A 15,191-nucleotide genomic window follows, 5' to 3' on the forward strand; every position below is an offset into this window, starting at 1 on the left:
AAATGCATGCAATTCACCTTCTGATGGTAACATACAACATGTTACTTACACAAAACAACATGTACATGAACATGTTTTTGAAGCAGTGCCATTTAGTTTGCAAGAAATACACAGTTTACTGTACCACTGTACCTTTAGGGTATTGGCATCTAAATCTCATCTGCAATTTTTTTCACATACTGTAGAGAAGAAACTTGCTTTCAAACCCCTTTTGTTCTGCTGAGGCTTTCTACAGAAATCAGACGGTTTTTCCGATATAATGAGGTGATATTTTGGTCATCTTAGTGAGACGCGCTGAAAGCAGGAAGTACCACTGGCAGAAACTCCTTTTCTATTTTCCTGATCTTGCTCTTCAGTCACACAATTTAGTTTATCGACTCATAACATGAAGGGAGAAATGTTCTTTTGTATTTATGAGTCTTATTTTTCCTGGCCAGTTCTTTAATGACATCCTGGTATGATTGACAAGTGTGTTTATAATTAATGGATAAAAACAAATATGTACTGAATGTGCAGAACATGAAGCTGTGTTCCATTCTAGGGAGAATAATGAAAAATGTGTAATTGCAAATTTTTTCTGCAACCAGTATTTTTTTGGTTTATGTGATGCTTTGCCAGTGAATGCCAGAAGGAGTCAATGGTAGTGGTGTTGAGGAAACAAAGAGCAGAAAAGATAGAGGACAGTATTGGTCACACTTTAGTAAAAGACTAATGCACAGGCTAAACACTAGAACAATGAAAAAGATTGTCCAAACAACAGATGCAAGAACAAAGACGAGGAAAGCAAAAACCTTACAATAAGTCAAGTATGGTACAGTAACAAGAAAGGGAACAAAAGACTACCAGAAACATCCTCAACGAGTCTCCTACCAAAGTTAAAACAACACTTAAAACAAAAATGTCTGTTGTGGACCAGGCTGTTAAAGTAAACAGTAGTACCTCTTCCCAAACATGGCTCCTCTCAAACATAGCATTTGCTACAGTATACATGGTTCCTTTGGACATGGCATTCTAAACGTGGTTTCTAACAAGGCATCGTTTCTAATGTAGCCTCACCCAAATTCTCATTTCTCAAACAAGACCACAAATACAACCTGACAGGGCTTTTTAAACATAGTCTCTAAAATAATTTTTAAGTAAACTAATTAAAACTAATACTATTTAAAAATTACAGGCATTGTATACTTGTTGCGACTTGGGAAAAATTAATCTCGGATACTGTATGGCCTACAAACTTAACAAGGGGGAAGGATCCAAAAACAACGACCCACACACTTATGAAGTTTATAATGATAATTAAGATTTATTTAAACAACAAAATATAAACATAAACCAAAGTGAACAAAGAAATAATAACTAATTCAAACTGCTGCTAAGCAGGGAAACAAATAAGCCTAAAGATATATCTAAACGCTAAACAGGAACAGAAAATCACTGCACCAGCAGGGAAAATAACTAGAACTACAGTAAGAACTATTAATCTAAATTGAGAACACAGAGACAAATAAATCCACAGCACGAACAAGCAAACCTGGACACAAACTAGGGTTTAAATAATGAACCAAACACACAGGTGATCAACCTAATTACAAACAGGGAACAAAGCAGGAAGTGATAGGCATTTTATAGAATGTCGCCATTCAGAAGAGATTGAAATTGATAATGTCCATGTGAGACACCTTTATTCTATTCGGTTCCAGTTCAGTGAGCGTATCTCAGGCCAATACTGATCAACAGCCCGCTCCTCCTGTGACCCTTTGTTTGCGTGTATAAGTATTCAGACTTTCCAAATATTACAGTAATATAAAAATAAACTGCTATAACGCGCATTGTCAGTGTTAACGAAGTTATAGTTAGATGATAAGAACTACTCTAGTAATGGGGGATAGAAGAAATAAATATGTATATACAGTATGTATGTACTGTATATACTGTATATAAACAAAAAAAATCCCCACTCGCCCCTTCCTTGGAGTGGTCCTATTCCTACAAGCTTGGGTCCTCTACCAGAGGTCTGGGAGCTTGAGGGTCTTGCGCAGTATCAGCTGTTCCTGCGACTGCACTCTTCTGGACAGAGATCTCAGATGTTGTTCCTGGGATCTGTTGAAGCCACTCTCCCAGCTTGGGAGTTACAGCCCCTAGTGTTCCTATCACCAGGGGTACCAATTGTTCACTTACCCTCTACATCCTCTCTATCTCTTTTTCAGCCCTCGACCTTCTTGTGCTCCTTCTCCCTGATGTTGCTATCACCGGGGATTGCTGCATCTATCACTACAGACTTATTCTTATGTTTGTCCACCACTACTATGTCGGGTTGGTTGACCATTACCAGTTTGCCAGTCTGTATCTGGAAGTCCCACAGGATCTTAGCTCTGTCATTCTTAACCCCCTTTGGAGGTGTATCCAATTTGGACTTTGGCACTTCCAGCTTATACTTCGCACAGATTTTCCTGTACACTATACTGGCCACTTGGTTATGGCGTTCCATGTATGCCATCCTCTTGTTACATGCTACAGTAGTTTGTTTCAGGGACATCTTTGCAAAGCCTGCACTAGGGGTCCTGCCTAGTATGGTAGATCCCAGTCTCTATTGACCTGGTACTCAGAGCCTGCTCCTGTGGCGCTAGGATTAGTGCCTTCGTGCTGTCTTTCAGTCTAGCTTTGTCCAGCCACTGGTAGGATTTGTCGATATTAGCCACTTCTTCTATCTGCCAGTGGTACATACCGTGTAGGGGTTTGTCCTTCCGTGAGGGTTCCTCCTCTTTCTTCTCCTCCTCTGGTTTCTGCTGCCTGAGGTATTCACTGAGCACATCATTTGTTGGGGCCATTTTCCTGATGTATTCATGGAGCTTAGTTGTTTCATCCTAGATAGTGGCTTTAAAGCTCACTAATCCTGGGCCTCCTTCCTTCCGCTTAGTGTACAGTCTCAGGGTGCTGAATTTGGGGTGAAACCCTCCATGGCTACCATCCTCTTTTGGCCAGCTTATTATGTCAATCTGATGACTGGGAGGGCATAGGTGTTGATTGCCCGGACTTTGTTTTTCCCATTCAGCTGACTTCTCAGGACTTGCATTTTTTTCGTTTTCCTTGTGGCCTCTTTGTGGTTACCATTTGCTTGTGTGATTCCAAGGTATTTGTAGCCGTCCTCCACATCTGCTATCTTACCTTCTGGTAGTTCTATCCCCTTAGTCCTGACTACCTTTCCTCTCACTGCTACCATCCTACCACACTTATCCAGTCCAAATAATATTTCGATGTTTTGGCTGTATATCCTGGTGGTATCAGCGAGACAATGTCTCGTTCGCTCTTGGCATAGAGCTTGATGTCCATGTAGAGGAGGTGGCTAATGGTTGCGTTATTCCGTGACCGGTACCCATAACCAGTCATGGTGATGATCTGGCTCAGGGGTTCAGGGGTGCTTTGTACTGTAGCTGGTGTTTTGTCTACCTGGTGTTACTACCAATTTCTTTCTGGGCACTTCTCTTGTATTGGTCCATGTGCCTGCTCATCTTGGTTGCTAGGATGCCTGACAGGAGCTTCCATGTTGTGCAGAGGCAGGTTTTTGGGCAGTAGTTGGATGGGGCTGCTCCCTTCTGGGGGTCCATCAGGATCAGGACTGTTCGGCCTTCCATTAACCATTCATTGCATCCAGTAGTAGCTTGTTTATTTGTGCCACCACGCGCTTATGGACTGAGCGCGTCAAACAAGCTTCTTCAAACCAGTAGGCATGGATCATGTCAGGGCCTTTCAGAGACTTGTCAGAGACTTTCTCTTTGATGTCATAGTTGACCTAACGTGGCACAAGGGGGCATGGCTGGAGAGAGAGAGCAGAGGCAGCGCAGGGATCATGACAGTTTAAATGTGTTTTATGTGCATTATGCTCATTAGCCCTAATTATCCTCATTACTGTAACAGCAGCTTTAAACAATTTATTCATCATTTGCTTGCTTCAAATTCCATTAAATAGAAAACTATTGTCTTGGAGCTGTTAGGTCAACTTGAACAATAATGGCAATAAGAACACATGGCACATAGCGCTGACTTAAGCTCACAACTAATAATTTATAGACCTGACACAAATGTTTCATTTGCACAACAATTTCATTTGCTTAAATTGTGGGCTATGTATGTGCCGATATTCACGTAGCTATGTAACCCAAATACGGGTTGTTGGGTTTGGAACATGGCAACGTTACATTAGATGGTCAATACAAATCAACAGGGACTGGGGCTGGCTTCCCCTGCAGAGCACCTTCTCTTCTTATGGTCTGAGATGACCACTGTGTCAGCACCTATAACAGTAGCAACAGTCTGCATTTTTACACTCACCTGAGTAGTCCGGTTAAACTTGGCATTCTCCAGTAAACTAATTCATTATACTGTATTTCATGTAAAACTTACACGAACACAGAGATACCCGTTTAGGTGTAAATAGGTTGCTTTTCATTGTATATATTAACACATCTAAAAGCATACAGTATTATACTATATACAGTACATTAGATAAAATGTACACAAACACAAACTGCCTATTATATTGTCCAGTCGATGCTTCCAAAATAAGCTTGAGACAGGAGAAGTCATACTATCTGCTGCATGTACTGTATACACAAGCTATCAGTAACAGGGTTTCTTAATTCCATGTGAACTCTTTCCCCTGAGAACCTGAGTAGCCTGGTGAAGTGCATGTAAACACAGTGCTGCATTAAGTCACAGTGAGCAGAGTAAAGTTGCTTCACTTTTAGCGAGTGCATAGATATAATATAAACTGGTGGTGGTTTTGTCACTATTCGGACACACTTGTAATTAATAGTGAGGAGCCAAATGCTGCTTTAGAAGTGTTGATTAATTCGCTAGTTTTGTTCTGGTACATGAGTATTTGTGCTCAGTTTTATCTTTTTGTTTCATTTAGGCGTTGAATGCTCCTACTTTTTGCTAATTACATTATTATTATCTTCAGTGGAAATCTGTGAATTTTCTTCCCAAGTTCCCTAGGCACTCATCCTCTCTTTGTGTTTTTTTTCCACCATCTTTCCTCTCCTGTTACCCCCTCCTCTTTGCCATTCCCTCTGCCACCCCCCTTCTCTGCCTCTTTCTCCATCCCTCTTCTCTCTCCCAGGCCAGTGATGAACACAGCAAGTGGTGTGTGCGTGTAGTGTGAAGTGAGAGCCATTGGAGTGTGTGTGTTTGTGTGTGTGTGGAGAGAGAGAAACACAGACCGAGCCCCTAACACGGAGCATGCCTCTCCGTTCGGCAGCCGGCAAACATGAGCCACCCAGCCCTCCACGGCAGGACCAGCAGCAGCAGGAGCACACACACACACACTCACACACACTCACACACCCTCACACACACACAGCAAACGGCAGCCAGGGGGCCAGCACTGACAGCAGCAGCTCCCAGGAAGAGGACAGCAGCGTTCCCGCTCCTGTCTGTGTTCCGGCTTTCCATCCCGGTGCAGTGCGGAGCGACAGTGCAAGAGCACCCATGGAGGAGCCGACAGGCAACACCGTGGTCATCCGCATTGGAATCCCAGACCTGCAACAGACGGTAAGAGCTCGTCCTGTAGCCAGTGTTGGAGAGAGGATAAAGAGAGGGAAGCTGCCTCTCCCCCTTTCGCTCTGACTGGGTGCTTTCTACTTCACTGGTGTCTGCTTTATGGATTTGGCTCTATTTCCTGCTTTAATTTCTTTTTCTCGATGTCTTCTCCGTCTTATCTTTTTCTTTCCTTTTTTTCCTTTTTTGATATGCACGCTTAGATATGCTGTGTTTGCTTCTGGGTGTTCCACTCCTCCCGCCTATTGCACTGTTACCTTGCTAATAAATCTACCTCTTCATTAACTGGGCTTCAGCTGACTTTGACAACTGGCCACTTAGAGTGAGAGCGGGAGATGGAGGAGGGGAGGGGAGTGGACAGTAGGAAGGCAAGAGGGATAAAGAAAGCGGGATTATAGGTCCAAAGTGGACAATCAGGTAGTTCTACCTGAACTGTAAAACTTTAACCCTCCGCCATTGCTCTGGGCACAGACAGCTGTTCAATCTTATTTTTGTCTTACCAAAATCTTTACCCAGTGGTTTCCCAGTAGATATACAGCACGCTAGCCAGTGTTTATGTAGTACTGCAGACACTGAAACAATGCAGAACCTGTGTACTGTACCCGTGTTTCTTAGGCTGCAGAAGGTGGTAGAACAAATATCCATTACCTGGTTTCAGGAATTCTTAAAGCCATCAACAACTACAGTGTTTTTATGTGGGTAACACAATGATTCATTCCAATGATAATGAAAATACCGCATCTTACTATAATATTGCTACCACATACTTGTCCTAACAGTGTTTGATTTAGCTACAGTATAGCTGTTTAGGTTTTTATAATTATATATATTCCTGTGTTGTTTCTTCAGAACTGTCATTTATGTTATATTACAGGTTAAAATAATCTTGAACAGAAGAAAATTGCTTAGCACAACAGATAAACACTGAGCCAGTAAGAAAGTGAGGAGGAGAAACCATTCATTGGCTCTGGGATGAAATGGACTGTTATTAATTCAGCATCAATAAACGCCATGCACATAGTTTGTCTCTGCCTGCTACGCCTCTCCCTGTCACTGGCAGACCAAAGATTATACTATTAGAGTGATACCATACAACATTTTCGGTGACAGCAAAGCTACAGTATAGGCATGCTAATACTAATGTATCTAATGTACTACACTAATTACTAATGCACCTTCAACCCTGCACACTCATGCTCAGTTGGCTTCTGTAGTTGGCTTAATTTGAGTGTCCTTTTGATTCTTTCTTCAGACACTGACGACAAAGGCAAGAGGCTGTTTTTGTGTTTGTTACTGTTGATTACTTCATTGTTGTTGGCTACTTGTCTGTAATTGTCCATTGTATCTTTCTGAGGCTCCAGTCCTGCATGCCAGGAATAAAGACAGGAAATAAAAAGACAGGAATTGAAAAGAAAGCAGAGAATTCCCCAAAGGTGCCGCACAATCACTGTCTGTGAACAAAAATGGTTTTAAGTCGGGCTCGCGGACTTAAGCGCTTACACAGACACACATATTCAGGCTTGCACAACGACACCATACTGTAAGCATGCACACCCAAGGACACCTAAACAGGCACACATCACACGTTAATCCTATTACTAAGGGACTTCCCTTAATGTTCTTATGTAATAATGCCCATCTGATCTTTGGTTTCCCTTTCAAGTAGTTGCATTGGGTCAATATACAGACAAGCAGGGAAAAACACATACTGTGCTATGCGATGCTTGAACATCTGAGAAACACATACTGTAGGCAGATGACAGATGGCCAGACTGACAGTTTGAATCTTTAATGGAACAGTTAAAAGTAACTTGTGTGTACTCCGAGTGAGCAGGAGATTACACCAGAATAGTCTGCCTGAAGTGGGATTACACATCTCCTGCTGTGTTTCAAGCCTGGATCAGGAGAATAAAGCACCATGCAAAGATCACACCAGGCAGCACTTCTCGTTTTCAGCAGGAAAGTGGGGAGGGCTGAGGCCTTGTGTGGGGTAAAGCTAAAGGTTAAATTGACTTAATTCTTACACTTTCATTTTAGTGCCCAGTCCATTATGTTGAAATACTAATGTTTGCTACTGTAGGTGATTAGTTTGATGTCTAGTCATATATTTCTTCTACATAATTATCATTAGTAATTAACTGTTGGTTAACTTTATCATGGATTAATAGGATGGATTTGGTGGTGATGTGGAGTGTTTTAACATAACATAATTGTGTTGCTCAGTCCTTGATACAACTTTAAATAAGTATTTGGTAGTGGAGGGAGTACAGTTGCATTCATTATCAATGCCACTATTTGAAGATTATTTGATGAATTTAGTAATGGTGGGATAGGAGATGTTTTTTCAATAGTTCTGATACAGTAGACATTATTTTTCAACAGATCAAAGGGGAACTCTGCACCAGTTATTCTCCACCTGTATAGATCTTTATTCTTCATTTTGCTTCTTGCGTTGTTTCTTTTAGTGCATTTTATCTTTTAATTTATGCACCAAAAGTACTTTGCTTTCAGATAAATTCAATTGTTATAATGGTTCCTCTACCAAATGAAAACAAGAAACAAGACAAACAATGAACAGTGGGAATTAAGGAAAAAAATTACCTTTTTGACAGTACAGTAAAAGTCCCTAAGACTGAGAACTCTGTGAATTTTGTTGTTCAGTGTGGAGAAAAATTTTAAACCCAGATTGATTTGATGAATATACATATTCAGCATAAGACAATAAGTATTGTACAGTGTGCTACGCTTTTATTTATATACTGTAAGATCTTCCTACTGTAGGCTTTGACTTTTTTTAAATTTAAGCAATGAATTTACCCCAGTGCTGTTCTGTGTCTGACTGTTGGTAGAACTCGTACGGTACTTATTCTCCCTATGCTGCTGTGTAAAGAGCAAAAACACATTCTGCTGTGTTACTGTACTGTATAACACTGGTTGAGGTCCATTTAACTGATGCATTTATGGGTGATTTATGTTTCATTCAAAATATGAGCTGACATGTAGTCACCAGATGGTTGGGATTTTTATAAAATGGTCTGTATTGGGTCTTATGCTGGCACTGGCAAAATGTAGAACCATTGGACCAAACATTGATTCACATTACGCAAGGTTCCAATACAATGATTCATTTATAAACTTTGCCTATGGCGAAGTTATTTTTTGTGTTTCCATAATCTCTGAAACTGTTACTGTAGCTTACTCTAGAGTAGTGGTCAAGACTGTAAAAGAATGAGCATGTTGTCTCTAAATCTTTATAGAAAAGAAAGTGTGTTTTGTGAACATAGTGCATATATCAGTGTAGCTAATATAATTTACATTGACAATTAATTATTTTTGACACACACAGCAGAGCAGAGGGGAGAGTGATGCTTCATTTGAGTAAACAAATCTGCCAGTAAGCGAGAGAAAACAGTATAAGCAGCACCTGTTGAATCAAAACTGGCCTGTGGAAATCTAACTATTTACTCTGCGTGTGGTAACCTTTCGAGCTCCCTGCTTCGCATCAAAGACTGCTTGTTATGCTAAATGGAGTAAAATTTTGCAAATGAGAAGAAACAAATGGTAACTACAGTATGCACTAGTGTGAACTACAATACTGTATGTAAATGAACATCAAATGTTGTTGAGTCTAAGGCTAAGACTGACCAGTCCCTCAGGCAGTGACTAGTAGCAAAGACATTTCACCAGTTTTATGTGAGAGACATGGAGACTTAGTAAGAAAAAAATAACAATAACGGTTTATTATTGTTTGGAATGTTAGCAATAAACTCCTGTTGTATAGTAATAATTAATCAGAAAGCAAATAAATAAGAATTACACTCAACTGCCCTGTTTTTGCCCTACATTTTGCTTATGTTTCCGTTAAGATCAACATATTTATAGAATTGTGTACATCATGAAAAGTAAAGTTGCTGTTGTATGCCTGGAGCATACTGTGCATGACTGATGTGACTGACTAAGCGCAAACCAATCAATGAACTTCAAATCAAGCTCCCTCTTATATAGAGAAGTACAGTAATTTGTAGGAGAGAATCAGGCTTCTTACATCAATTATGTATTAATATTACAGTTGGCCCTCTTTCTTGAGCATGTGTGCATCAACGTACTTCCTCACAGAACTTTACTGGAGGTTGATTTGCACTGCGGATGTTTCCTTTGAGTTCATTACTGATAATGCATCATTTTGTCTTGCTTCTCTGTGCGTCCCTTGTCTTGCTACATTGTAATCCTATTGTATTCCTTAGTAGCCATGTCTGGTTCATTCACTTTTCTACGTTGGACTCTGATTATCTAATGTTCCCATGCTAGGGAGTGACAATTTATTTTTTGTATAGTTGTAGAGGTAATTGTGACATGCCCTCAGTTCTGGTTATTTTCTAGTTGAAATAGAGTATTATTTTTCCATTTTAGAATGTTCACTGTAGATAATGCTCCTTCCATGTCCTGTGTCCCTCGGCTTTCTATTGTAGTGGCGAGGATTGGTTGAACATGAAACTTTTTCTGAAGTCACAGCTGATAGCATTGTGTTGTTAGATTGGAAGGCTGTGCATCAGTCAATCAATTGTATGGAGCTAAATCAGGGCCACAATCTTGCAAATTACAAAATAAATTTGCAAATGAAAAAGGCAGTTTGAAACTGAAAAATAAAAAAAATTAAAACACAACCAAACTATGAAAACCTTATTCCAAATTTTCTCAATTAAAATACTAATACTAGTGTTGGGCAGCGTTTAAAGTTCTTAATCACGTTAACTGCATGAGTTTTCTGTGTTTAATCACGATTAACACATATGAGAAAGAGACAATATGAGAAGCATTCAATAACAAATTCAAAAGTATTTAATTTTAAAGTGCCGTTATTAGTTGCGATTCTGTTAACGTTATCTTCCAACACTAATCGTGCCAGCAGTTTGAAACTAACCACTTAGCTATGGCATTTGTTAGCTTGCCTTGTTTTTGTTTATACTTCCCCCACACGCTACATGCAATGTAGTCTGCGGAAGTCATTCTCCGCTGTTTGTTTAGGTGGGTTATTTGCTGGCATCAACGGTGTGTATCGTATTTAAGTGATACATCAGACTCAAAGTACTATAGTGATTCAGCTGATTCAGGATCAGCTTTGCCATGTTTACAAATGACTTGTTTCTATTCTCCACCATTCGGAAGAGATTTAAATTGATAATGTCCGCGTAAGACACCTTTACCTTTCTTAATTTATCTGCCACCAACAGCTCTGCTGCAGCGGGTATAGGCTCCGCCCCCAAAGGCTCTGATTAGTTGAGAAGCGTATCTCTGGCCAGTACTGATCAAAAGCCCGCTCCTCCTGTGACCTTTGTTTAAGTATTCAGAGCCAGTGAGCAACGGACTTTCCAAACATTAATAATAAAAAAAACACTGCGTTAACATGCATTGTCAGCGTTAATGAAGTCTTGCGTTATGGAACTCTTGCATTAGAGAAGTCTTGCGTTATCGAAGTCTTGCGCTAACAGTTTAAAAAAATGCTTCTAAAATGCTTCTAAATAAATCTTTTGGAAGATTTATTTTCAAGTAAATCAAGACTTATTGCCCCGTTTAGCTCTATACCATTGCACTAAGCCTTTTAGTTTTTCTATATGTCTGTCTTATGTTCACTTGGATGTGGATGAAGTTGGGACTGTTTAGATCCTTTCTGGACACTTAATGGATAATGACATAATTGATACAATTATGATTACACAATTATACATTTACACAATAACACTGCACGCATTTCTATACTTTTCTGTTGCTATTTTACATTTATCTCTTACATATTACTTTGATTTCTCATTTTACTACCATTCTATCACATTTCTAGGTGGGACGTTTATGTAAATTTGCTTTGACAGCTGGTTTGACTTTTAAATATCGTACACTCACAATCTCACATACACCGATTGACATATGCTGGGTTATATCAGTGATTGACGGGCATCTCACTGGAAAGCCTCTCACGTACACGTGTTACTATTTTTAGCCTTAGTCACGGTTGGCACAACACAAACAGGAAATGTGGCCAGCATTCCCTACCTCCATCTGCGAGGGAGATGGGGAGACATTTGACCCAGTGTAACTTCTTTCACCCTTCTTCTCATCTCATGTCCCATTCATCCATTGTTTTGACTACCTCTTGCCCATCTGTCTATCAAATACTGCTCAAAGACAAACAGAGAATAACAAACAAGAAACAGCTAAACTACAATGTTAAGATCACAAAGTGTTTAATGCCAGTAGGATCAATACAGACCAATTTGATACCTGTTTGTTCTTTCTATAGTAGCAGCATAATAATGCGATGCTGTTTGTCTAAGGGGATAATTCTGTTTTCAAGGCGGTCAATTTAGAACCTAATGAATTAAATCATGAAACAATTAATATTTGCTAGAGGACAGCCAGTGCTTATTTAACTTTGTCATTGCTTTATCGATCTACTCACCTTTTAGGTTAACCTAATTATACTGTATATTAGTATTTTATTTTCCTTTTTAGCATTTCCTTCTGTGTTGTTTTCCAGGTGGCATCCATCTACTTTTTGCTTTTAGAGATCCCTGACAATATAATAAAATAATAGTCCAGTCAGACTAGACATTATGCATAGTTTTATAGTGGACTTCAGCTGTCTGAATCTGCTGTCATACTAAAACTGTATAAACAATAGTAAAGTAGGAGACATCCTTTGAATAGCACCCGTACAGTCAGTACAGAAATGGTATAGTCTACCTTGCTGCCAATGGGAAAAGGAGACCCCTTGGCAATTTACACACTACAATAGTGCTTCACTAAATCCTTTTTAACTATAGAAAAGATCATTCTCTACTGTTATTGCCATGGTTAAATGATTCTAATTGGTACACTGCAAAGGTAGAATGCCTGCTTTTCACTCCTGTGGTCCTATGTGGACAAATAAAACACTACCTAAAACTTAATTGTTTTTGCCTTGGCGCTAAAATCCTAGAGCAGTATTTTTAAAGGACACAAAACGGTTTGTCCTTATTACATTTTAAATTACAGTGATCCACATTGTGGAAAGCTTGCCCTCTGAATCGGTGGCTCGACACATGCTTATATCAACAGTTTTTTAGAGGTGTATGTAATGCTTAAACTTTCATTACCTGCCTCTTTATCTTGATTTGTTCACAGCAATGCACACCATGTTTTTAGAGCTTGTAATTAGTCAAGCGTTATGATAACACATAATGAATTGTTTTTAGGGAAAAACAAGGGTGATGTTTTTCGCTTTTTTGTCAATTTTACATTTTAATTGGTGGTGTCAAGGTTTAAGATTGTTTTCTCTAAATATTTTAATTCATTTGTGGATATTAGGATATCAAAGTAACAGGTCTTGCTGATCTTATATTAACTCTTAAAGTTCTAAGTAATACAACCCAGGTCTAGCTTTTTGAGTTTTCATATCTCGCTAGTGAGTGATGTTTTTGCATATGTGAACATATTCACATGTATATTACTATATATAATGGAAAATGCTAAATGAATTAAGGAATTCCTTCACATCTGATATACTGTAGTGAGAAGCTATTATTCATGCTCCGTAGTGGTTCTAGAAATTGATACGTACTAAAAGCTCTGACCACTAAACCCTTTTAGACAATTTAAAAATTTCAGCAAGTTTCCTTGGCAACTAGTTAGGGTGCACTGCTCCTTGGCACACCCCGAGAGTAATGGCTGATGATATGCAAATTTAAGGGAAAAGAAGCTAAACTGAAAAAGGGAGGCAATGAAGAAGGTTATGTCTGTTCTTTTCGTTTATTATCGTCATATTTGTACTCTACAAAAGTTTTACAGCAGACAGTTGTGCTTCACCTGTGGTCGTCTGTGTTGTGCTACTGTTCTGCACAAGAGACTAAAGTAAGTACTAAATGTTTACTGTTTACACTGAGCACTGCACAGTATGTGTGCAATTATTTAGTTTCAAGTGTCAACTGACAAGCTTACACTAGTAGGTGAGATGGCGAGTGATTTTCTGTCTGTTTGAGGCCTTATGATGGACTGGCAACCCGTCCAGAGTGAACCCCACCTCTCTCTCGAATGACAGCTTGGCCCAGCATACCCAGGATGGTTACGAGGACAAAGCGGTGGAAAATGACTGAGTGACTGAGAGAAAAACAGGACTTTGTTCCAAATAGTAATGGAGAGAGTAAAGAGCGATCTAATTGGACCAGATCCTGGATGGACAGTTGAACCTCTCTAAGTCACTTTGTGTTTGTTAAGGCGAGTTATCAGGGCAATAAAGCCAAGTGTTAAATTTGAAGTGGCCAGTATCCTCTAATCAAGGACTATACTCTGCTAGCTCTAGATAGATTCAGGTCCTCTGCAGATAAAACAACCAATTTCTTAAGCGTCTTCAAAATTCAGTGGACGCATTTAAGTATGATCTTAAGTATTACCACATTTACTTATTTTTCAAAAAACTATTGTCTTACTGAGGCCATTTGTCCTGCATGTTTTTGTATGGATGATTTATTCTACAACAAATATGACACATTTTGCTGAGAACTTGGAACCAGCTAAAGTAAAATTAGGCTAAATATAAAGAGCAAGACTGATTAACATAGTGTATTGCCAGCCTAAAATGACTGTGTCTACACTAACATAGAGTATTTGCATTTGGACTGTGTAGCTTTTAATTACATATATATATATATATATATACACACACACACACACAGACACACACACACACGCACACACACACACACACACACACACACACACACACACACACACACACACACACACACACACACACACACACACACGCACACACACACACACAAATAGACACACGTGTCTTACACTGGTCACTGTCACATACTCATTGTCTACATACAGTGATTATGGCCCATGGGTAGTCTTGTCCGGCAGTTAAACAAATTGATACCATATTGATACCATGGTTACCTTTTATTGATGGATTACATACATCATACACCTACAGTATTTTAATTAGATTTGATGTGGAAAAAAGACACTGGGTCAGTTGTTCATCCTTCAGGTACTTGCTTACTACTGTACCTGTCTAACGTGTCTGTTATGAATTGCTGCATTAACTGTGTTATGAAATATGGAGGAATGAGAGATGAGTCAGTGTTAGTTTGTATTCTTGTGCAGAGACTACGCTGAAGGATGCTCAGACTGAGACAGAATCATACTATATGCATTTGTTACTACTCTGAACTTCGGCCAAATTCAGGAATACAGTTTATTTAGTCTCTCAGTCAAATAAGCCAGGCCTGTCCAAACTTGATTTCCTCCACAATATGCTCACATAGTACATTATGTATAGTTTGAAAAGCTTATTTATTGTGTGATCCATGTTACGTAGACTAGTATTACTTTTATCCGTTTACAGCATTGCTACTGTAGGGCTCTTAGCTCCCTCCACATCTAGTGGCAGGCTCACCGCTGTTAATTAGTGCATATGTCATCTGGGCAGCGACAGCCAGAGGTCTTAGGAGATGGAGACAGGGTTGTGCGAGAGTCATTACACTCCATCATCTCAACACTTCTTTCTTCTTTCACTTCACTTCACCACCATGCTTCACTCTTTCTTCTCTTCTCTGTCAATGCATCACTTCTCGCTAAAAGGGATGAACAAT

At 39.5% G+C, this 15,191-nt stretch overlaps 1 protein-coding gene across 9 annotated transcripts in view; it reads left to right on the forward strand.

The window, feature by feature from the left end:
• The window catches only part of shank3a (SH3 and multiple ankyrin repeat domains 3a), a 116,742-nt gene that overhangs the window by 13,764 nt on the left and 87,787 nt on the right, over nucleotides 1–15,191 (forward strand). For all 9 annotated transcript variants that reach the window (XR_005897851.2, XM_041071335.2, XM_041071336.2 and 6 more), the window contains one exon: nucleotides 5,120–5,550. Coding sequence is in view for 8 of the 9 variants with exons in the window: in XM_041071335.2 (XP_040927269.1) it covers nucleotides 5,239–5,550 (312 nt within the window). In the remaining variant the exon portion in view is untranslated. The remainder of the gene's footprint in view (nucleotides 1–5,119; nucleotides 5,551–15,191) is intronic.

The sequence above is a fragment of the Betta splendens genome, chromosome 6, assembly GCF_900634795.4.
Source record: "Betta splendens chromosome 6, fBetSpl5.4, whole genome shotgun sequence".
NCBI classification, from domain to species: Eukaryota; Metazoa; Chordata; class Actinopteri; order Anabantiformes; family Osphronemidae; genus Betta; species Betta splendens.